Source organism: Myodes glareolus, chromosome 24 (assembly GCF_982192425.1).
Source record: "Myodes glareolus chromosome 24, mMyoGla1.1, whole genome shotgun sequence".
NCBI classification, from domain to species: domain Eukaryota; kingdom Metazoa; phylum Chordata; class Mammalia; order Rodentia; family Cricetidae; genus Myodes; species Myodes glareolus.
This window is the reverse complement of record NC_142049.1, coordinates 11180332-11205483: the sequence shown is the minus strand read 5'-3', so window position 1 is coordinate 11205483 and position 25152 is coordinate 11180332. Positions and strand designations below refer to the sequence as shown.

The 25152-nt window shown below is 37.6% G+C and overlaps 1 protein-coding gene across 5 annotated transcripts in view; it reads right to left on the bottom strand.

Moving 5' to 3' along the window:
* Nucleotides 1-15764: 15764 nt before the first annotated feature.
* Grm5 (glutamate metabotropic receptor 5) overlaps nt 15765-25152 on the bottom strand; it is a 427251-nt gene continuing 417863 nt past the window's right edge. For all 5 annotated transcript variants that reach the window (XM_048435228.3, XM_048435231.3, XM_048435229.3 and 2 more), the window contains one exon: nt 15765-20849. In XM_048435228.3, the coding sequence (XP_048291185.2) occupies nt 19961-20849 (889 nt within the window). In that variant the 3' untranslated portion in view covers nt 15765-19960. The remainder of the gene's footprint in view (nt 20850-25152) is intronic.

The following is a 25152-nucleotide window of genomic DNA, read 5'->3' as shown; positions in this document are numbered from 1 at the left end:
ATAAATAATTATTTATGATATATTTATATTTCTCTAACACACACATGTATATTAGTACTGTAAATTTATTACCCAGTTTTTAAGGAAAGATTTATTACATAGAACATTCTTTATAACTTAAGTGTACTAGAAAAAAAGGAGAACTTCAAAAGGAAATCCATGAGCAAGGATGTAGACTCCTTGTGCCACAGGACCACGATGTTGTATAGCAGCAGATGAAGGCCCAAAATCCATCCCTGTATTCAGCAGTCATTTGTTCCCTTTGTGTTTACTGAGGCTGGACTTTTGAAACTTCGGTCAAGAACAAGAAAACTGTAGTTATGTGGATTTATCTTATGGAACTTCTGTCTAGCTCAATTGGTTCACATGTCTATTTTTCTACATATACCAGTCTGCTTTTGTTACTATGTCTATGTAGTTTATTTTGAAGTTGGGCATTGTGATACCTGCAGAATTGCTATTTTTGTCAGACTTACTCATTATTTAAGACCTGATTGATTCAATATAAATGTGAGAATTAACCTTTTTTTGAATATTCCCTTTGATGTCAGAAAACAGTTATGTTGAAAATTTACAGCTTTTATCAAATGGATATAATACCAACCTTGCAATATTTTGCAGGTTAAATTGCTAGCTGTATTTATGATATTAGCATGGTTCTTGGCAGTGTGTTAAGTCTTCCTATTCTTTCTCCTCTAAAGTGGAGATTAAGAAATAGTATTGATTGTAAGTTATTGGAGTAAATAAGCACAGGTTTTCTTTGTAGGCAGAACAACATATAAAACTATCAGGAAATAGAGAGGCAATATTTGTATGTTTGGAAAAGTCAGATGAAGTGTTAAGCCTTGTGTTGAGTTATGGTTGTGAGTGTCTCCTTCAGCAGAGCTCAGACTTTATATTTCAGGCCCTGGTGAGCTATGAAGTAGTTTTTTTATTAATGATATCACTAAGGATATATTATGACTGGTGATACCAAAAGATGGAGACACTGCCAAGATGAACCTTCCTCGTTTTATTAGTAAGGTTGAATATAAGTGAATATGTAAAATGAAAATGTAATCATTCTTCAGGTTACTTTGGTTTTATGGGTTCTAAATTCCACTTGAGATCAATAATTTATAAACTTGGCATCACTTTTCCTTTTATCTTCAGTCAGATTTATGTTGTACCAGTCACAACGTATTTCTCATATATCAGTTATATAATAACAAGAAAAGGCCATGGGCTATTACTAGCTACTAATGCGTAAGTCTTTCGTGGCAGATACTTGGGACTTTCAAAGCCTGAAAATTTGCAAATTCAGAAACCTGATTTTCTTGATATAAAGGTAATAGATGTGTCTCCTAGACCAAACTCATAGTTAATAAGTAGGCAGAGGTTAGGTTGTTGATTTCTTAATTTAAGCTGAGAGATTATTTCTAAAGGCAAGAGCACCATAATGTTCTTCTCACACATCTTTTTTTCTGAGAGTTATTTACATTTAAATCCCAGAAGTATTAGTAAATATACTGTCAAAATAAGGAAAACAAAATGATGCTAACATAGAAAAATGAACTTTCTAGCTAGGTTGTTTTCTATCCTGAAGGATGCTGGGGTCATGCTTTCTACATCTTATTTTTCCCTTTATAATTTTAAGCTCCCACCTTCTTTATCTCAGTACTCAGAAGTTCAAGGTCAGCTTCAATGACATTGAGCTTGTAATCAGCTTGGGTTTTACAAGACTCACGTCTCGTCTCAAACCCCAAATCATAGAAATTAGCAGCTAAGGCAGTTATTATAAAATATTCTGCATGTTTAATATTACACATAGTTGCTTGTCAAGATGTACTTGATATGAATTCCTTGGAGTTTCCAGAGATACAACATTGCAATCCCTGTGTGGAAAGCATCTTCACCAAGTTTCTACTGACATTAATATCCACAAATTCTCCTGCGATCACCGCTTTAGTCTGAGGTCTCTGAGTTGACAAATGAATGGAGTCAGTGCACTGAAGTGAGAGGTAGTAGGAAAGAGGTAGGGAGAAAGAAGAGCCCAGAATCTTTGCTAGGACGTCTTTCCATGCAGGAAACTGCTTTGCTTCCCTTCTCCAGTCAAGCCCTAAAATTATAAAACACCCAATCTTCCTGGCTCAGAGAGTTCTTTAATTTAAGGATGTGTCAACCTGTTAGTACTTAGCAGACAAACCCAGTTATTTAAGATATGGGGGAAAAAACCACTGAATTTGGGAGGATAATTAAATGACCCAGGAAAGTGGCAACAAAGGGTTCTTACAAGCAACAGATAAAAAATTGCCGTACAGGTGAAGCGGTCAATGTGTGCATAGGTACAGATGTTTTCTTATGCAAACCACTTTCTTTGCTTCTCTTGGATCAGAAACTCCCGATGCTTTCTCCCTTTAGTTGAGGGTCATGTAATTTCCCCAGGATTTGAAAAATTCCACATACATTCCTATGTTGAAATATTGTTTTCTTAAAACCTCAAGGACCTGGTTTAAAGTCTAGTCTTATAAGGATCCAAGGGGACATCAGCAAGAAGGTAACTTGTTTGGGATTAGTATAATTCTTGTGGAAAGAGAGAGATGGACATAGACGCTTGATTCACTATTACCTCAGAGATGAGGGCTGGCATTGGCTCTTGCATTCTGCTTCCTTAGTGAGATAAACTTAAAGAAAAAAAAATCAACAGCAACTTTGCTAATTTAGATCTTTAGTTTCTAGCATTAGAAAAAGTCATAAAAGGATTTTAGCAAATGAGTCTGGCATGATTTGATGTCGTTTTAAAGAAAATATTCTGGAAATTGTATTTATAATGACCCACAGGAGGGAAAGCAAATTTAGAGAAAAGAAAAAGCTATGCTAGGCTAGGGTGATGGCTCAGTGGTTAGGAGTACTTGTTGCTCTTCTAAAGAACATAAATTTGGCTCCAGCACTTCCATAGTGGCTCACAATCATCTAGAACTTAATATCTCCAGTTTCTGGGCATCCAACACCTTTTTACTTCCCCAAGGAATCACATATAAACATGCAGGCAAAACACTCATGCAGATAAAATAAAGTAAATAAATTGAAAATATTTTTGAAAGAAGAAAAATCTATCCCTGGCCGTCCACGTCAGAACATGCCTTTTATCCTGGCAATCTAGATGAAAGACTGAAAGGCAGGGGCCCTGCTCTGATTTTGAGACTAGCTGCACAGTAAGATTTATGCCAATCTGAGTACAAGAATGAGACTTTGTGAGAGAAAGAAAGGAAGGAAGGTAGGAAGGAAGAAATAAAGAATGAAAAAAATCTTAAAAGAGCCAGTGCAAAGACAACAGTGGTTCAGTTTAACTGAACGAGCTCAATTTGATAGCAGATTATACAGGAACATTTTGATATTGGATGTCTAGCAAAATAGTTAATGACATGTTTTAGAGGTTTTTTTTTTGCTTTAACAATGGAACTTGTATACATATAAAACTGTTTTTATCCTCTAGGGAATAGTGAAATGGAATATGTGAAATTACCCTCTCCTGCCCCTCATGTAGAGAAAGAAGCACTGAGGGAAATTAAATTACTTGGTCTCAGATCTCGTACCTAGTTGCTGACAGAATTTGAATTTTAACTTCAGTCTGCTGTACGTCAAGTCACTGTTAGCCTTTTGATTTGCGGTCAATATAATATTGACTCAGACAAGATTATATCTGTTGTCACACTATTTTCTCATGCTCCAACCTATGTCAGCAAAGCAGCTGTTGGCTGGTACTGTTTTGTGGAGACATGGACACAAGGTGAGGGGCGATGACCAGAAGTGTACGTGACAGTGTTTCTCTAAGGAATGGACAAGCTTCAGCTTAGTTATCCACATATGAAAAGGAAGTTGAACTGGGGTTCATGAATGCAGCCCCTCTATTTGGACTGTAATTTAAGAGAGCCAAGTTTAAGTGTAAGGATTCTAGGGTGAAAACTGTTATAGGACCACATACCAATCAAAAAGCTAATACATATCTTATTCACAGTAGAACTATAAATAGTAAGATTAATAGTAAAAGTCACCTCATGAGTAGGACGTATCATAAACACTTCTCTTGAGCCAGCACTCATCCTGCAGAGAATGGCATCTAGTGAGTGAAGATTCTGAGACTTTTAGACCCGGGGATATGCTAAATTCCCTGTTTTCTTTTGGAACTTTCCTAGATAAATTTTCTAGAAAACTTGGATCACTCTATTTTATTTTTTTGAATCGAGAATTTTAGCTGGCAGTCACAAACCCTGTTCCAGTAAAAACCACAATCCAGAGATGTAAACTAGTGATCCACTAAGCCTTTCTTCCTTTTACCTGGCTGTGAGTTCTCCATCTAGGTATGGTTGTCATGGAGATGGCAAGGGGATTTTATGTTGAGTTCTTTGCCTGGGTCAGAGAGGTGCATGATTCTTAGTTCTCTGAATGAATGTCCCTTAGATGCTTTAAATATCTGTCCTCGGCAGGAAAGGTTGTGATGCTAAGATTGAGTTTAAATAGGTTAATAAAAAAGACCTCTTGTGGCGAAAAATGAAGCATGATTAACAAAATCTCAGAGACAGAAATTAGGGCTCAATCTGAAGGTCAGAAAAAACAAACCAGCCATCCACTAACTCTTGCATCCACCTCAGTCTGAAATGGTGATTCTGCCTCCAGGAGTCTTAGAATGAGACTGAGACTGAGAATAAGACTCTCCTCCCATTTGATAATCCTCTCTAGTTCTGGGAGTAAGGGCATGCACCCCTACTGCCTGCTTTCTGTGGCAAGCTAGTGTGGCTACTGAGATTTAATGTGTGTGTCATTGCGGCCTCATCTGTGAGGCTGGCCAGTGTGGCTGTTTTACTTTTCTGGTCCTCAGGCTAGCTTTATTTATTAAAATACAAATGAAACGCCACTACAATGAGAAAGTTTTAAGTACGAAAGAGGACCTTTATCTTGTAGGCAGTATCCCATGAAGTCTTGCCCATCTGTTTGCCCATCTGCCATCAATTTTACGTTTATAATCCACATGGATGAAGTCAGTAATGGCTATATTCCCATTGGTGAGTTTTCTTGATCACAAGTGTGCCAGACTTATTTCCAGACAGTGCTGAGAGAAAAGACGAAACATACATCTCACTTCTTTCCTGAGAGCATTTCCAAGTTGGTATCTGCATAAGCAAAGAAAATGATAGCATTATCTGTCTGTCTGTCTGTCTGTCTGTCTGCCCATCCATTCGGCCGTCCATCCGTTTTTCCATCCGTCCATCCACCCATCCATCTATATATCTAGTAAGTTAGTTAGTTGTTAGTTAGTTAGTTAGCAGTGAGAGTTCACTTGGGACCATGCTCTATTACTCTCTCCAGGAACTAAATTGGATAGGAGAATTTCCCCATTCTAATTCTAGTCTTCTAAACCATTCAGACCTGGGTGGCATGCTGTCCTTGGTCTGCTAATTTCTGTGCTGTATCTCTCCGGGTTCTTATCTATTTACAATTTTGAACCACCTGTCAGGATGGTAAGCAGCATAGAGCTACAGAATGAGGGTAAATTTGATTTGAATGTCACTGGCATTTCTCTGCCATCAGAAGCTAGTATAATTATATATTGAGTGAGCAGAGGGCTCAGACCAAAAAGAAGTAGTGTGCTGGAGTAAAAAACCCTCGAACAGAACCAGAATTTGTGTCATTTCTAATTAATGAGCTTTTATTTAAAATATGTGGCATTGTATAGGTTCTATGTCTAGATGCTGGCACATATGAGATGTTCAATTCCTCCTTTTTCTATCAGTCCTGGTTCTTGAATGAACTATTGCAGCATTGGGAAAATCAGTAGGACTCCCATCTTTAATGAAAATAGAACTAAGGCAACTAATATAGTTTAGACACCATATTACCAAGTACAGTGCTAAGTGATTAATATCGATTTTATACAGCGAATGCCTTAATTTATGTCTACTTATTACTGGTTCCATAGGTTGTCTTCATAGTTTTAGTTGTTAAGTACATGACAGTTGAAGAAAGTTTGTAATAAAAGTCTTTGACAGGAGACCTATGTGTTCTGTTTTAATTTTAGTAATATGCAAGTTTAATCGATTGTGTTAGTTGTGTTGGGGTTTATAAAAATAACCAATAACTCTTTAACATTTGACAGTGGGTAGGCTCCTTTGGCTGCTGCATGAAGTGCATGATTAGAGGGGTGGCTGCCCCTCCTTGCTTATTGTTTCTATAAAGAAAACTGTCATTGTTCTCAGCAGATGTGTAGGCAGCTATGAAGAAAGAGAGTGTTAACTATCTCTCAACTCCAAAGGCTGTAGCATCTTTCAAATGCCTTATCCTGTTGGGGAAGCACTTTGCCAGGTGGTTCCCACTGTTACAAGTCTCTGCTCATCTCCAGTTAGTGATCTAACCTTGCTTATAAATGCTGTTGCCACTAACACTTTTCAAGCAAGCATTTTGGACGTGAAATTAACTTTTCTTTCCCTCTCTCTTGACCCTGAAGCTGGTCATTCACTGCCTATTGGACACACTTGACTGGGCAGTCTGATCAGCAGTCTTCACTAGGCATTGTATCTAAAGCAGAAACCATCCCAGAGCTGCTCTCCCAACAGCAGCAATGTTTTGCAATGCACTGTTGCTACTCTCTGATCTGTACCAGACACCTGGGTGGCATTCTAGATCTCTCTATCTTACTTACCGTATGATATAGTCTCTCATTTATATCAATTCCCTCTTTCAGAGCATGTCCTGAATACACAGCTTCACCATCTGTATCTTTATTGCTCTCATTATTTCCCAAGTAGACTACCATCTGCCTTGGTCTGGATGCTTCTTCTTTTTCTTTTATGTTTCTCTCCCTTCCTTCCTTCCTTCCTTCTCCTCTTCATCATCATCATCATCATTTTCACTCCTTCTGAGTCAAACTTTAATAAATAAAAATCTTCTTGTTGTAATGTACTCTATAACTCTACAATCACTCCTTATGCCTCTAACATAAAGTCTAGACACTTTTGGATAACTAATATTATTGGCCTTTGCTTTTGTGTTTCATTTTCCTCTTCTTTTTTTTACTTTCTTAGCCATTTTCCTGATACTTCCTTGTATCACTTCAATCTTTTTTAAAAAAAAAAACTTTATTTTTTGTGCATTGGTGTGAAGGTGTCAGATTCCCTGAAACTGGAATTACAGACAGGTGTGAGCTGCCATGTGGGTGCTGGGAATTGAACCCAGATCCTCTGGAAGAGCAGTCAGTGCTCTTAACCACTGAGCCGTTTCTCCAGCCCCTTTACTTCAATCTTACCAACTCCGTGATGCTTATAGAGATGATTAAACTTCACTCTTGTGGCTTTATGTGCACTGTATTCTCAGCCAAGTACATCTCAAATAATCCATTATAATCCTCTCTGGGAAACGTATCTAAACAACCTCATAACTGATTTGGCCATCTATTAACTTTTTTTACAGTTCTTCTCCTTCACGTGATGCCATATCCAACTTGGAAATGCTTGGTACTCTGAGTTCTCCTGAGAGAAATACTACTATTGTGTCCTGATCTCTACAAGTCAGCACTAGTAGATAAAGTTTTGCTGTGACATCTTCATATGTTGTGACTGATGAAGCCAAAGAATAAGGCTTCAATTCAATCATGAGCTATTCTACAAGAAAGCACACTGGTCAGTCCTCACATGTTATGGAATGCCAGAATGGAAATGATTGTTGGATCTTTGGAATATAAGAACATTTGGAATGGCAACTGCTCTGCCAACTATGCCACAACTTTGGAGAAAGACAGATTGATAGGGTGTTGTAACAGTGAATTGCTTGCTTAACATAACAAGCAAAAATAATAGTAAAACTGGCTTCAGGCTTTGCTTTTGAGCCAATGTGAGGATCGAGGTGTTTTATTTGCTTTGGATTCTGAGGCAGGATTTTGTTATGTTCCTGATGTTACTCCTGGATTCAGGTGAGAGATTCCTCCTCCTCAGCCTCCTGAGTAGCTGAGCCTGCAGGTGTGTTCAACCACACCTAGATAACATCAATGTTTTTATTATTTAGGATTGTCTCATCTACCACACAAAAGTTGCCTATCTCACTTGCAAAATATTTCCTCTCTAGGAAGATAACATTGGAAACTTGTACTACTATTATAAAATTCAGTGACTTTATGAACTAAAATAGAGGTTATGAGGAAAAATAGGTTTCAATATTTAGTGAATGAATTATATTTCTAATGATGTATAATTTCCCAAAACCTCTTTATATGTTTAAAAATAATTTCTTGTTTTCTGTAGTAAATATTAAGAAACAATTTTTAATTAAAGTAAAATTTATTTGTCCATGTGTTCTGCAATAGTTTTAAATATATATGCACACACACACACACACACAATTTACCCTAAAGTAACATGAATGCATGTATAAGCGTTTCTAAAGTTTTTTTCCAATTGAAACCTAAGATCTAAAATCTATAAATCTAATATAACTGGCATGCCAGTTTTAGCTTACTCTGGTTCTTTCTTAAAGATGCGTCCCAATGGAAGTATTAATTTAAGAGCAATAACACTAAACCTTGTTTTAAAAAACCCTTGCAATCATCCTCAACTCTGGGTAAAGTCCATAAAGAACAATAATTTTGTTAACTTCTCTTATTGCCTGAACCCTAGATCTCGAAAAGCTCCCTAGTAAATATCAGGCAGCCATTAAGAGTTAGTAGTTCAAGTAAGCTGTCTATAAAGACAGTTTACCATTCCATTTACCCAAAATGCTTTAAGATATAACTATCTATATACAAATTACAGCTGGAAGAATATTGGATGACTAAGTCAAATTTAAGTATATTTCATGTTTATATGGAGTGTAAATTATTATTATTTTCACTATTAACTATTACTATTCTATCATTATTATGGGATAAAAATGCTGTTAAAGAGAAAAAATATGACCATGGTGGCAATACATTTTGCAGATATTATGCTGAGTGAAATAAGATATGCACAGGAGGACAAATATTGAATGATTATATTTACTATTTGATGTGCATAAGCACTTAGTTTTGCAGATGAGCTACTCTGTTAGCAACACTACCTTGAACAACAAAAATTTTTTAGAAGGTAGGTCTAAATGCAGATCTGAATACCTGATGCTGCGATGGCTGCCATACCTGAGAAGCTGTCATGGGGGAAATGACGTCTCCATTCAAGCACTTCCTAAGGACTACAGTTAATCAACTCATGAAATTACCAGTGGAAGCTCTAACAAAGTTTAAGAGATGGTACTTTTCTGAATATTCTGTGAACTTTCTAGTGTCAGTGAGTGTGCAGTTTCTTGTGACTTTATTTTTATCTATTTGGTCTGCTCCTAAGAATTGGTTTGTTTCTTTGAAATTTGTTTTTTTTTTTTTTTAAGAAACATTTCTGGGCAGTGTTGTGAAATACTGTCATCACCAGTACATGCTCCTGTGTCTTTTTCATTCATTTTTCACTGGATTAAGGGCATTCTTTTTCTTTTTCTCTTTTATTGAAAATGGATTTCTTTCTCACATAATATATCCTGATTATGGCTTTGCCTTTCTCTACTCCTTCCAGTTCCTCCCCACCTCCCCTCCCTTCTAGATCTAATCCTTTGTATCTCTCATTAGAAAACAGTCTTCTAAAAGATAATAAAAATATAATATAATAATATAAAAAATAAAACAAAAATAACAAAGCAAACCAATAAACACAAAGGAAAAGATCCCAAGATAATGCACAAGAAATAGACATACTCTTTCGCACACTCAGGAATCCCATAAACACACTAAGCTAAAAGCTATAATACATAAACAGAGTGCCTGGTATAGATTCATGCACGCTCTTTACAAGCTGTTTCGGTATCTGTAAGTTTATAGGGACTTTGATCATGTTGATTTAGAGGGCTTTGTTTCCTTGGTGTCCTCTATCACCTCTGACACTTAGAATCTGTTTGCCTTTATATCATGAGGTTTGTTTGAACCCTGAGGGAAGGGATTTGATGGAGATATCCCATTTAGGACTGAATGTTTCAAGTCTCTCATTCTGTAGATATTATCTGACTTTTGGTCTCTGTTTTTTTGCTATCTGCTTCAAGAGGAAATTTCCCTAATCTCTGAGTATAACAGAATGTCATTATGAGTCATTTTATTGTCACTTTTTTCTTTTTTTAAAGAACAATGGGATTTGATTTTACCCTTGGTCTCTGGGCTATATAGTCTCAGGTTGTTGGTCACCCAAGCTGTGTTGGTTATAGGTTTTATCTTGTGGAGTGGACCTTAAGTTAAATCAGGTATTGGTTGGTTACTGCTTTGTTTGTGCCACCATTGCTGAGTACCTTCTTGTACCAAAGACTCTAGAATTTAGGGCTGAAGGCTCCATGTAGGTATCAGATTGACTTCTCTGTGTTCAGTGAATTGTGTAGGTGTTGTCTCCAGCAATGGGGCCTTGAAGTCTGTTTCAAGAGAGCAACCTAAAATTGTGCAACCAGCCTTGGTTATTTGTGAATTCCCATGGGACCTATTGAGCCCAGTTGGATGTAGCTCAGTTCTAGGATTGGAAGTTTTAAATTAAAGGCATTCTTTATGTTTTGCTGTTTTATAATGACTGTATCTTTAACTTTGTCGATGGGTTCAGGAGGTGTTACAGTGGTACCAAGATCAAAATGATTGCTCAAAGTCATAGGGCTATTGTTCTCTTTTTTTTTTCTTTTCTTCTTTCTGATCATCCTTTCTTTCTTTCTTTTTGGATGTGGGTGTGTGTTTGTAACTATTAAGTTTAACATCTTTTTTATAGCCTCTCCTAGATTTTATATAAATTTGCAAGTATATTTATCGTAATGAAGTATTTCATTCACTTTACTTTTAATTGTAGTTTTGCCTGGAGGGCTAAACACTTCATATTAAATATTCCTTTTTTAAAATGGACTCAAGTCTTGGTTTGCTCAGAGCAGTACAGATGTAAATAATGCCATTTCCCCAATGTCACTACCACTAAACTCTAAACATTGTCTTGTTAATCAACAGTCACAGATTGCGCATACGGTCTACCTCCTTCATTCCTGAGTTGCTAGATCGAATTCTAGCATTTTCTTACTATGATTATCTTTGCCATTGGGTACAAGTACTGTTTTTTCCTATCTGAAGAAAATTTCCTTCTGCTTTTCGTTGCTAATTTATTCTTTGTAATAACTGTGGATTTCTGTTATTTTTGTATTGCTCTTATATTGTCTTTTATATATCATGTTTTACTTTTAACATGTCAACGATGTATTTAGTGATAGGTTTTCTAAGATTGACCATTTAAACTCCCAGAAAAAGCTATACTGCTTTATGAAGTATTACTATTTATTCAACCTCACAATTTGAAGAACAGTATGTAGGTAATGGACACGAATCATGAAAGAGGAAAAAAATCTAATTCTAATTCTGTCATTGAATTGCATGTAGGGCCTACTTAATTTTGAAATATGACACTTTTATTTACTTGCAAGCTCATGATAATAAATCTTGTTCAAAATTTTATAAATTAATATGTAAATATTTCCTATCTAAAAATAAATCTGTGTTTATTAGACTATCTTAAAATTTTATTTTAATTTCATATTTGTTTTATTTTTACAGCAAAGTTATGAAAGCCTCAGGAAAATGCAGTAAATATCTTCATGTTTTCCCCACACTTTGAATTTATATGTTTGACAAATTTTACTTTTACAGGATTAGAATTGTGGTTTTTAAAGTAAGGTAATTTAAAATTGACTTTCATGAAATTCTACTACTACAATCATATTTTATCTTTCTTTTTGTTTCATTTTCATAATTTGTGTTTTTAAGCACTGTTTAAATTCATCTCCGTCTTCTTATTCATTAGAATGAAATGTTACCTATTAGTTTTCCCTCTCCCCTTTCTTCTCTCTGTTCTACCTCTTTATGTTCTTTACCAGCTTTTGTGCTTTGATTCCTTTACTTCATTAGATCCAAGGAATTCTTTTCCATGTTTTTTGTCCTTTCAAGGGAAAAGACTGGTGTTAATGATACCTTTAATGATTTTTTTGCATCTTGCTTCACTTTACTACTTTTTATTTAATCAACAGTAATTGTATTATATTTTATATTTATAATTCATCATCTTCAATTAAATAACTTTTGTAAATACATTTAGGTAAAATTCACATTCTTTAGAAGGCTCTTCAGCTACTCTACAATGTGCAGAGCTTGACTGAAGGTTTTTATTTATTCAGCTTTCAGTTTTGAGATAGGTTCTCACTAAGTTTCCTAAAATTGCCTTGACCTTCAGGTCTTCCTACTTTACCTACTTCATGATAATGGAATTACAGCTATGTGCCCCTACCATGATCAACCTCATAGTGTTCATTTCTAGTAGGTTGCAATTTTAGTCAAAAAAAAATTCTAAGCAAATGTATTTGTCAAGGATATATATATATATATATATATATATATATATATATATATATATATATATATCCTTTTTGAGAGAAATCCGAATCTTCAGTTGAGTGTCTTTATTTATTCTTGCGGGTTTTGGTTACTTGATTTTTCTCATTTTTATTTCATTTTCTTTGTTTGGCTTTTGACATATTTTTTTATTTAGCAATGTATGGTAACAATGGCAATTGTGTAATTCTTTTCATTCTATTTGGTTTCTTTGTTTTGTGAATTTTGAAGCACAGTGATAATCACATGCAGGCTAAGGATTATTTTATCTTCTAAGTCGTATACCCATGAAAACATCCGTTTGGACTGTTCTAATATCTTCATGCTTGAACTATTTCTTGTTAGAAGTGACTATTCTTACATCTGCCTTTGTTCATTTAATATTCGCTTCTGTCAATGCTTTTCATGTGTCATGATTGTGTTGACCGATACTTGTTCTGTGTGCAACATCACTCGGTGATACAATTGCATTCGTCTTTCATTTGGATCACAATCTGCTTGTTGGCTTTTCATCATCAACACTGTTTTTAAGGCCTTGATGCTCATTTTGTCACTTAAGACTTTTATCCCCTTCATCTTCCTTATAAATCAAATTTGGCCCCCTTTGAAATTAAAACATTGCATATTTGCACTAACTCTTTTCATTTTGGTGAGCCAGAACTAGCTAGGATGTCCCAACAAAGTCTGTTTCTGCTTTTTCTTGGGGTATTAGATTGTATACTTAGACTCCAGAATCACACATTTCTGTTTATATACATTTAGATGGATTCAAAGCCATTTGATAGTTGGGTCATGTACCTGGACGATGATGGGATTTAAATTGTTTAGAGACCTTAACTAAGGGAAACCTAGCTATTGACAAATAAAGGTTGAAATCATTACCTTGATCTTTTATTTTTATGGATGTGTCTGTGCAACTTTCGTCATTTATACAATTAAGAACTTGCATATGACTTCTAAACACAGATTCTGGGAATTTCTTGACAGCCAATTGCTAACTTTGGGATAGACTGCACTGTTGACATTACTTCATCTCAAGCTGTGGAAGTTAAAAGAACCAACATTCCTGAATAAAATAAATAAAATCAATCAAAAGCAAAGTAATAAAACACTGGGGAAAATCCTCAGGTTGAGTTGTGAAAGTGAAATAATGGGCTGGTATTGGGATGTGAAGTCAGAAAACGGGATGAAAGTGTACAGCAATACTGAGAAATATATCCCACAGTTCAGCCTAATATCGAGATGCTAAACCGCATCAGTATTCTACTCTAAACATGGAATCGGAGAGCAAACCATTGTGAATACTAATTGAACAAAGTGAGGTATTTAGAAGTTTGTATTGTAGCGTTTGCAAAGTGTGATCTAGGAATTCGTGCTCTCTAGTGTCAAGTTCCATCTATGTATTTGCATATTGAAGACTGGTACACTTTGAGGTGAAGACAGTAAATTATTTGGAATTATTCTGCTTTTGAATCTTTTAAAACTGCAGAAACTTTTATGGATTGTCTGCTGCTGTTCAGCAGCTCAGAAAAGAGAACCAAATATGTACTTTTGTGGATATATTCTTCCTATAATTTACAATATAATATCTATCTTATGACTGGGGTGCACTAATATATAAAATTAAGTTTTTAAGATTTAATTCGTGAGAATGTAAGCTTGTTTGTGAGTGTATAACTCGTGTATCACTCAGAAAGACTCATGCACAGGTTAAAAACAAGGGCCTATAACCTGGAGTCAACGGAATTTAAAAAAATATTTAGCTATGTGAAAGTTTAAGGTTTACTGTACCACTTTCATCTGGAAATGTAGGAATGACTGGAGAAGCTAATTTCCAACTCCTCGCTTGAGGATGTTACGGACTAACGGCAATTAAATAATTAAAAAGAAAACTGTAGCAGCTGCTTCTGAATGTCTAAAGATCCGTGAGAAAGAAAAGATGTTATGGTCATGTTTAAGGAGATAGCTTCAATAATACAATTACATATTTAACCATCTCTCTAGCTGCCATGATAAGTAAACATTTTGAGACTTTTTTTTTCTAAAGCTGACCATTTATACATAGCATGGGGAAATAATATCAATCATTAAGTAGACACAAATGAAGAAAAGCATTCTTTCCAAATTTAGTATATGTGCTGCCAAAATGAGGAAAAACATTCTTTTTGTAACATTCAACATCAAATAACCGCTGTCCTCAAAAGAGAATTCATTCAGTAGGTTGTCTTGACAAAATTTTAACTTTAAAATTGACTTGTTCTACTTCCACATAAGATTGAGCACCACAAATTTAAGCTTCCTGTGGAATACTAGCTATGTGCTAAATGCTATTGGTACTAATTCTACAAATATCATCTACGTACCAAACGTGCATTCTCCTCCCAGGAATGAGAAATGAAAGAAACGTCACAGCTATCCCCCCTCTTTTTTTGTAAAAGGAACTGAGTTGTAGAGAAATTAGGTTAACCTATCTAAAGTATGACGTTGTTAGGGTGATAAATCTGGCTTTGTATTTACTGTTATTCTCTTCTTCTTCACCTGGGTTTGAGTGACTTTCTACACTTCTCCTGAAACCAGTCTATCTTAAATTTTAGAAGATAAATTTTCTTTACTATTTTTTCAGGTATCTCACTTTTAGGTGAATTTTGTGTGAATGGCTTGCTGAAAAATAGAACATAATGAAGGGTTGAGTATGATCTTGTAGGAAAATGGCTACCTTGTTTAAGATTAAATATAATTTTTACAATAATATAATTTCATGCATTCATATATTTGTATAGATTGTGCTGGAACACAAACATCACAACGCTTGTAAACACTGGGAGGATATATTTTAAAATATACACTGTTTTTTTAAATCAGTTCAAGCACATATTCTGCTTTTTAGGTTTTCACTAACTGGTATTCAAAAATTAAGGATTTTGGAGTCAAAATTAAAGGGTGATATGACAATATTTTTTTCTTCGAAAGTTTTATGTACATAAACACACACACACACACACACACACACAGAGAGAGAGAGAGAGAGAGAGAGAAAGAGAGAGACAGACAGACAGACAACAGAATTGCTAACAAAGGCTTTTACGGGTAGAGCCGCAAGTAAATATGTAATTGTGTGTACAAATTTCTATATACACATGTACATGCATGTACCTTATCCATTTTGTGTTTAACTTTAACAGTATCCAGACAAATAACTTAGAAAATACTCCTATAATTTGTATGCATAGATTAAAAACTAAAACTGTAGTCCTCATGTTATTTTTCTAATGTAAATATTTTTATCTAAAAAGGTATATGTAGAGAATTTTAGGGACAACATCTCTGTTTGTTTTGAGGTTGCCTTGCTTTATTTTATTACCCAATGATCATAATTCAAATGTATATTATGATTTAGAACTTAAGGCTAAATTATAAAATGACTCTTGTCATTCTCGGGAAATACCATTAGGACAATAGTCTAAGCATTTGAGGGGAATAATTTTGAAGGCATATCATAATATCTCTTTTAATATTTTTCAAAAAGTAACTGGCTTCACAAACACCAACTATAACGTGATAGAGACAACTGAGAAGCAGGCAAGTATATTTTAAAATGCTAAAATAAATCACATTTATACAAGTACAAAGCGAAACAATGCTGATAAAAATGTTAAAATTTATGAAAAAATCATTTGCAATTCACATCAAAATAATTTAACATTCTCTATTATTTTAATAGTACAAGCTGCAACAACAGAAAAAGAACAGATTGTGCACACAGTTGTAAAGTCAAATCAGTTCTGAGTGCAAAAAAAATGAAGTACAAGCACTTGTAGCCCACACAAATATTTTAGTATTGGCACCATCTCTCTAAACATCTATATTCTATATAGATTTCTAATTACAACATCACCAGCAGCTGCCATTGAGTTCTAGAAAGACACACAATATACATAGTATATTTGTTCACAATGAGAAGATCAGTGAATCCCGCCAACTGTTTATACATGCCCCATTCAACAATAGACATTTGAGATTCTCCCAGGCCTCAGACCCTCTTCGAGGCAAATTCTGAATCATCTTTATGCTTTCACTGATCTGTATTTTTTTCACAGTATAAAATTGTAAATGGTAACTATAGAGATTCAGACAGCTTGAGGGTTATTAATAAGCTGTTACTAAATGTGAACTCATATAATAACTTTGAAGTCTCCAGACCATGTACATTTTGCTGGGAGACTAGCACAGGACATTTTTTTTTCTTTTTTTCTTTTTTCTTTTTTTCTTAAAAAGAGTGTTTAATTCCTGGTTTGGAAGTCAGACTGCAGCAGAGCCATTATACAATGCATTTACAGTCATAAATAGCTCCAAGTCCTTCTGATCACTTGCTGGTTTATCAGTCGTTGGAAAAAAGAATATTACGTTCAAAGATTAGCACGTTTGGAGATTTGTTTTTCTCCTTTGCATCTGTCAATTTTCTTATGAGTTTCCTCTCCAGATTCCTTTCCAGTGCCCTATGTCTAGCCCCGTCCAAACATAGTCTTCTCAGGCTCACTCCACTCTTCTCAAAAGGAAAGTAAGTGGACCTTTTGGCCAATAAATTTAGTCAAACCAGGTCGCCTCTTAGGTCTCAGGACCAAAACCTCCTTTCAGGCTACTGTTCTGGTCTTTATCATTCTTATCTTTCGTTTATGACACTTAAGACCCTAGTGGTTTATCACTGGGTACCTGGACTAGATTGTTATCAAGGAAACTCAGTAAGAATAGGTACTCAAACGAATTGGGAAGTTCGTATCCTAGCCCTAGAATAAATATTCAGTTTTCTTTATATTATAGTTATTACTTGGAACCTGGTGTTAGAATTGGCAAAGAGAGAGAGTTAGCATCATTCCAAAATCCAAGATTTCAAAGATGTATTATTGGTATGTGCAATATACAATGTATTCAATCGGATGACAACGTTTGGGTAACTTACAGAAAAATAATTTTATCTCCCTCTAATTGAATCAATTATTTTTATTATAGCTGACTATGACATCACAATGAATTATATATGGAAATTGCAATAAACTTGAATTTCTAATGTAATTTTTGATAAAGTAGCAAATTTTAAAAGAAAAGACATGTCATGGAAATCATAGAAAAAAAGAACTCCATCACAAAAAAAAAAGTCAAAGAAGTAAAACTTACTACACATAAAAGTAAAACAGAAACCAAGGTAAAGAGTCAGTGAAACAAGAAAGTAGAACATATCTAGAAAGATATTAACACCTAGGAATGCAGCCTCTAACCCCAGGTGAATGCACTGCTTTTGATGGATACCAAAAGGCATTGACATTTCAAAGTATTTACAATGAATTTTCAGGGAGAGGCAGGCATTCCCTTTCAATGAAGCTATGCAAGTTAGCCAGACTTCTTTTCTCTTCCAAGAATCCCATTACTATTTGGGATTGCATTGCTCTGATAATGCTATTTTCAAATCTGACTTACAAAGCTTGATTAATTTATGAATTATTGTTAGCTTTTAATGCTTTAACATGGAAGAGTCCATTTAAAATTTCAAATAAGAACAGGTATCAGAAAAGCAATGTCGGTAGTTATTAAAAATCTTAAAACTGGAGAATGAAAGATTATGCCAATGGGTAGCCTTCCAGTTTCAATTTCTTTAAAAATCAGATGGTAAACAAACAAACAAAAATAAGACCCAACAACAACAATAACAAGAAAAAAAACAAAAGCAACCAAAAAAGAGAAAAAGAAAAAGGAGAGAGAGAGAGAGAGAGAGAGAGAGAGAGAGAGAGAGAGAGAGAGAGAGCAGGATATCAAGGATATTGAAATAAGAATTTTAAAGTTCTATTTAAATTTCTCTCTGCTAAAAATATACTTCTGTCTCTTGGCAAATCTTTCTCATAAGGCTATCTTTAGTATAAGGCTGGGTCAACTGAACATTAAATTTATAGAATACCTCCTCTTATTACTATCTTTATTTAAAAATCAAGACTATTTGGTACCTGAGGATAGCTGCAATGGGACCAATACAACGATGATAGTAGATTCAGGTCTTGTACAGTTTCTACCTATGTGAGCCCACCAAAGCATGTATGTCTTTATTGTAACCCTAAAACTCTTTCCTGTAGTATTTAAAAACTGACAGTATGAAGTGCACAAAACCATATTAATAACTATTTGAAAAAGTAAAGGATTCGCGATTGCTTCGCCTTTTTTGGAATGGCTGAGAAAGACTGTGGTTGTTATTAAGGTTCCTCTGTTTGAGTATTCCGTATTGCTTTGAAAAAAAATCTACATTTGTCATAGTTCATAGCTGCCCCATATAAGCAGCCAAGAAAAGATAAAACCACTGCTCATGAGGGCACAGCAAAACGTTTGCTATGCTGACCTTTCTGTATTGAGATTCTGTACTATTATTTTTTTTTTCCGTCACAGTCCCTCCAAGTGTGACGACATCCTCATAGGGTCTATGGACCACTCTTTCAGAAGGGGGACTGGGGACAGAACAATCACCACCAACAGAGGATCTCTTTGTATATCATGTTTTTACAAGAAAGAAATGAGGAAGCTCATTGTGGATCTTACTGTTTCAGCTGGCAACACTAAGGGAAGGGCGTTCATAAAGAGGAGTGCCTGTGTATCATGAAAGAGAGCCAGGTTACAGCTCCCGAGTTATTACAAAGAGAATTTCCAGCTACACAATGCACCCCAGTGAGGGAATTACAAAACAGTGTTCCAGAAAATATTTTTTTTTTTTGCTACTCCAGTATTGATTGGCAACATGGTGAAATAGTCCAGAAATCTCGCACTGGTTTTCTTGGTTAATGGAGGTGAATCTGAAATAACTAGGTGGAATCCAAGGTGCAGGCTTTTGGAAGAATATCTCACAGCCTGATTGGAAAGTCTCAGTTAGAAACTCTCTGTCCATTAGCAAACACTCACTACCCGTTTGTGTTATTCAGGAGAATCACAAGCCTCGGGAAATACCGGGCTCTAATTACTGTTAGCTTTTCAAGGTCTACAGGGCAGGACCGGGGAAGGAAGGAAAAAACAGGAAGGTTAACTTTTTGGTCCCAGATTTTTGAGTTTGTTAGAAAATGTACATTCAGTGTTTGGTGAATCAAAGACTCTTCTGGGAAAATGAAGTAAACAAACAAAATTGTTTACAGTTGCTCCACTTTTCATGGTCCAGGGTGCTGCTTCACACTGTTGGTGCCTTCTCGCAAAGAACTTGGTATTGTAACTGCTTCAACCAATCCTGGTCAGCACTCTAAAGATAGAAGCAGTGTTTCTTAAAAGCCCATATTTTTCTAAGGCCACTAGAAGATAATCTGCCAGAAGATGTGTGATTGGTGTCGTCGTCATCGGATGTTGTGGAATAGCACTACTGATCTCGTGTCTCCACTGTGTGTGCCCTTGGCATAGTCCACCTCAGGTACTCTGTTGGGGTGGCTCTGGGTGTCGCTGCGCCCAGGTGTGACACCGAGGTCTTCTGCCGCTCATGCCGATCCCAGGGAAGTTTTCAGTGGTTCACAACGACGAGGAACTCTGCGTGTAATCTCTGATGATGAGAGTGTCATATTTGGGAGATGATGGGATGCAGAGGGCTGATTCGGAGACCGGCGAGTTTGGGGTGGTGCTCCCAGAGTCCACCGAGTCCCTGAAGGGCGATGGCGGAGTGAGGGCTACCAGCTCCTCCAGGTCTGGTTTGCCTGGTGCGGCCTCAGCTCCTGCCGGAGTCTCCTGGGCAGGTGATGCCCCTGCTGTCTGCTGAGCTCCTCCAGTCACCTCGATGGCCGGCAGTGGCTGGATATCCGCGAAAGTCGTCATGGTCGTGGGCAGCTGGATCTCTGTGGGGATCAGGTATGACGAGCAGATAGGGGCACCGGCTGGCCCGGGCGCCGCCGCAGTGGACAGCATCATGGAGTTGAGCTCCGTGATATTGGCGGTGAAACGTGTCACCACGCTGCTGATCTGCTCCATGAGCGAGCCCTGGGAGGAGCTGCTGCGCGCCGCAGTTTCGGAATGCAGTGAGGGCGCATCGTCGTCTGTGCGGCCAGCCGAGCCCGCGAGGTGGCTCAGAGTGCTGATGGGCGACGGAGAGCGCGGCCTGGCAGCTGCTGGAAAGCGTTCCTCAGTCTCCACCACGTCGTACAGTGCCTTGGGGCCCGCATCAGGAGGCTCTGGGCCACTTGCCACCGCGCATCCAGTGCCGCCACCAGCGCCTGCCGCCCCTGGGCCAGAGCTACCAGCCCCTGCACCCGGCCCGCGGCTCTCTGTGCTCTTGGGGAAGGGTTTGATGACCGCTGTCTGATTGGGATTCTCCTTCTTGTTGATGTGGACCGACAGCCGCTGCCACAGGTGTTGCCCCCGGCTGCTCTTTTCGTTCTGGGCCCATGTCACCGATTTTCCATTGGAGCTGCAGAGAGAAGAGAGTGGAGAAGTGACTCAGCATGCGCCCTAGCAGGCTTCCACGTGGCTTCCCCAATGGTGGGAGGTGATGGGGACCTGAGCAGGAAGGACACTGCAATCTTTGAAGAGATGACCCAACAGAACAGTATGGGAAGAGATGTGTTTGCGTTAAAGGATGCTTTATCTGTCCTTCATTTGTACTATTACAGCGAAAGTGTTAAGTCTTAGGATAAAGGACCATTCAGTTATCAGTATTCTGCAGGCATTCATACCTCACCATGAGTGCAGCAATGCTTTACGCTGCGAATCCAGCAGTGGAGGTTGGCACCATGATGTTGTGTGTAGGAAAGCCTGGCACAAAGCCACAGGCTTCTTAGGGTTGGCAGCCTACAGATGGAAGCATTCATTAACCCAAGACCTCAACTCACCAGCAGTTAGGAGAGGGAGGGAAAGGTGAAAGAGTCGGGATTACCAAGAAGCAGACAGTGGCTCCAGCTCAGCCTTTATTTTGCAGGTGGGCATAGATCCCTAGGCATTGCTGCGCGAACGCTTGATTTTGAACCTGGTTTTATTTAGTCTGGCTTGTCTGCTGGAAAATACAAGTTTAATGAACACACATGCAATTCTCTAATTAATTAAATGTTTCTACACCACAGGAGTCCTTCTTAGAAGTTTGTTTTAGGCCTGCAAGTTGAATAATAATTCCGTCAGAGGAAAGTGTGGTGTTTTGCCTTGAGCACCTAGGACTGCAATCTGCAATTAGGGTCTTGGTGAGCATCCTCTTGCTGCCAGGAGGTTCTGAAGGCCTTCTACAGCCTTTCCTCTCCTGGGCTGCCCCGGTGCTTTGAAAGCTACTCTTATGAAGATGGTGGCAATGATGCCTGGACTTCAGAATCTGTACCCTTCTGTCTGTCAAAATGGCGGGTAGCCACCAGACTATAGGGCGTCCATCAGAAACATGTTGGTGGCAGCAGATTTTGCATGCCTTGCAAAGATAGCTCATGGGGGGGGATCCTTTTGTGAATTCCCATGAAGGTAAATTGAACCAGGATGTGTTCAGGAATGAAAATTTCTCTCTCAAGCAGTGGTTATCATTAAACTTAGTTTGAGTAACAAATTTAGTTGTTTATAAGACTCATCAATGGAATATATTTCAAATACCAAGTTCCCCCTCAGGAACTTCTGATATTCTGCATTGGGCCTAAGCCTCATTTCATATTAGCAGAATATTGTTCCAGGCCTTTCCCACTAATATGACACTGTAATCTGTGTTTGTAAGCTGAGACACCCTGATGGAAACCAGTTCTTGTTTTCTGGGTTCCTCTTAATTCTTAGGCCTCCTTGATGAAAGGCAAGGGTGATTTTGCCAGGCATGGACACTTTGAGTTTCCCCGCTTGCTCCTGCGAGACAAACTGAGCTAAGATGTTTCTCTAATGCCAGACTAGCTTTTCCACAGCTTCCTCAGCAAGGTTCTCCTTGGCTCTTTCTGGTTCTGCTTAATACTGCTTCATCACCCCTTTGCATTTTGCAGTTTTCCCTTCTCTGCTCCTTCATGTGAACTCACATTCTGTTTGGTTATTTCAATATATTGCAACCTAGTATTCTCTAGAGCTCAGCCTGTGGTGTCCGCCACCCCACCGCTCTTCTGGTAAGAATGGATGAGTCATTCCTGAGTTTGAAGAGCGCTGTACATCTGTAGTAGCAGAAGGAGTGATGACGTATGCTCGGCTTTCCTTCTAATAGCTTCGGTACTTCGAGTTCCACTTTGCATTAACCTGACTTGGCATTCATAGTGCATTACTCTTTTCTTCCCAAGTGCCCACTAACTTCTGCAGCCCAGCACAGAGTAATTGCCCAGGTTATTTATGGGATTTGATTCAGAGGATGGCTGTCAACTAGTCCCACTTTCTGCTACCAGCAGCCTAAGAAACAGACATTTGGAGAGGGGTAATTAGACTTTCAGGTCACTGCACCCCTTTTAATACAAAACATGGGTTGGAAACTAGAAAAGTGACTGGACCAGTTCTTCTAAGTGTTACCCTAGGGATCCTTTGGCTTCTTGTAGGAAGGTCGTACAAACATCTGCTTTTAAAAATCTCTCTCTCTCTCTCTCTCTCTCTCTCTCTCTCTCTCTCTCTCTCTCCCTCTCTTCCTCTTTCCCTTCCTCCCTCTCCCTCTCTCACACACACCACATACACCCACATGAACACACTCTCTCCCACTCTCTTCCTCCCTCTCCTTGTCTCTGGCCTTCAGTTTACTGTGATAAACTATACCATCTATGTTAGCACTGGCACTCTTTTCTTTCACACATAGTTATTCTGTGAGATAATATATTAGAAAAACTTTGAGTAAGTCTGTAAGAAAATCATCCTGAGGGGAGAGAATTAACAACGCAATATGACTAGATACAGAAAATAGCCAAGCAGTAGAGTCCAATTATTAATGAGCCCTTCTTTCCTCTCTGAAATATGAACAACATTTTGTTCCCTAAGAAAAGGAATTTGTTAAGAAAGAAAATCTACTGACCTCAGTCTGTTTCTTTGTTGAATGTAGTTACCATGAAGGCAACAGCCTTAACTACTCTGTTCTGCGACAGAGAATCTAAATAAGCAATTATTTAATAAGATTCTTCTGCTAACAGGTCCAGTGTTTGCAATCATGTAAGTGCAACAGAGAAGAGATCTTAAAATCTGGGTTTTAATTCTGTATCTGCCATCCGAGATGCTTGGGCTATAAAAAAAATTCTATACCTCATCAAGAAGAAGTTTATTCATTTGGTAAAAGCTATATTGAGTCTTAAATGAGACAGTGCAGGTTAAATGGTGTGGTAAGGACTTGGTGTCTCTTGTTCTGTGTGAGCACACCATGTCAGAAAAGAAATGTGTATTTAGTGGGTTTAAAGAAAAGAGAATTCCAGAGAAAGTAGAAGTTTGTAACGCTGTATAGTCTTCCTAGCTGTTTCTTTGTCTGATTGGAGCTCCCAAGTTCTGTGGCCAAACCCACACTGAAGTTTATCATCCTCCACTGTTTCCTAGGGGATCACATTCATTTTGCTTTCTTCCCGACAGCTCTCATTGTCTGCTCCACTGCTGTCTTGTTCTTCCACTTTTGCTTATGCACATCTTGTCTTTCCTCTCCTGATCTGCACCCACCGCAATTAATCAATTTTCTCCTTCCTTCCTTCCTTCCTTCCTTCCTTCCTTCCTTCCTTCCTTCCTTCCTTCCTTCCTTCTCTTCCTTTCTCCTTCCGTCCCTCCTTTTCACCCCCCTCCCTTCCTTCCTCCCTCCCACCCCCTTCCTTCCTTCTTATTTGTTTCAGCTTAATTGTCTTATACAAAGGATCTCTCCAGTCAACCCCTACTCAGTTGGATTCTCATGACCCCAGCATTTAGGCATGTAGTGACTCTGTCTTATATCTTCTTATATCTTATATCATCTTCTGGGTTGGATGCCTTAAAGGCACAGACAGTTTGTTCACCGTCATACTCACCACATCTAGTGACTTGTACAGAGTAGGAACATTGCTTAAGTTATTTTTGTAGGCAAAGTTAGCGGGATCAATGCACTTCATTTTAAACATGTTTATATTTTTTATGCGTTTCAACTATATTTTAAACATTGAGTAAAATTCAATTCTTTTAAGTAATTTATTTTGTAGTATGTACAAAAATTTTATTAACTAAGCATAGAACATATCTTGATATCTATAATGAAAATCGCAATCATTTTTTGTAACTCATATATATGTATGCATGTGCATGAGCACACACACACACACACACACACACACACACACACACACTGGTTTTAGTGATTCATCTCATTGATGAACGTTTATGGAGACAGGAGGGAGCCTGGGTAATGGAGAAGAGATAGGACTCAGGTTCTGGTTCTGTGATCTTGACAGACCAACCACTTAAGATCTTTTCTTACCAGCAAAGAGTAAGAGAATAAACATCTACTCACATTACTTCTAGGAGGAACCCAGATGATCGCTTGGCATTCAACCAAGTACCGCACCTCTGCAATTACAGAGGGTGATTCATTATCTACGTGAAGGAAGATATATTGGTTACTTCATGAGAAGCGTTGTTTCAGCTGCAGGATTATTTTTTTGGTCTAGTGGACAGAGGTAAGAAAAAGGAAAGGGGATTTTCCTTCAGTTGTCTCTAGTTTTTAACCTCCCCCCAGTACATGGACTGAATTTCTGAAGAGAAGTGAAAGAGGAAGTGGCAGGATAAGACAGTCCCTCCACTTGGGGAGAGGGGAAAATATCACTTCTTGTTCATTCGAAGAGCATTAATCC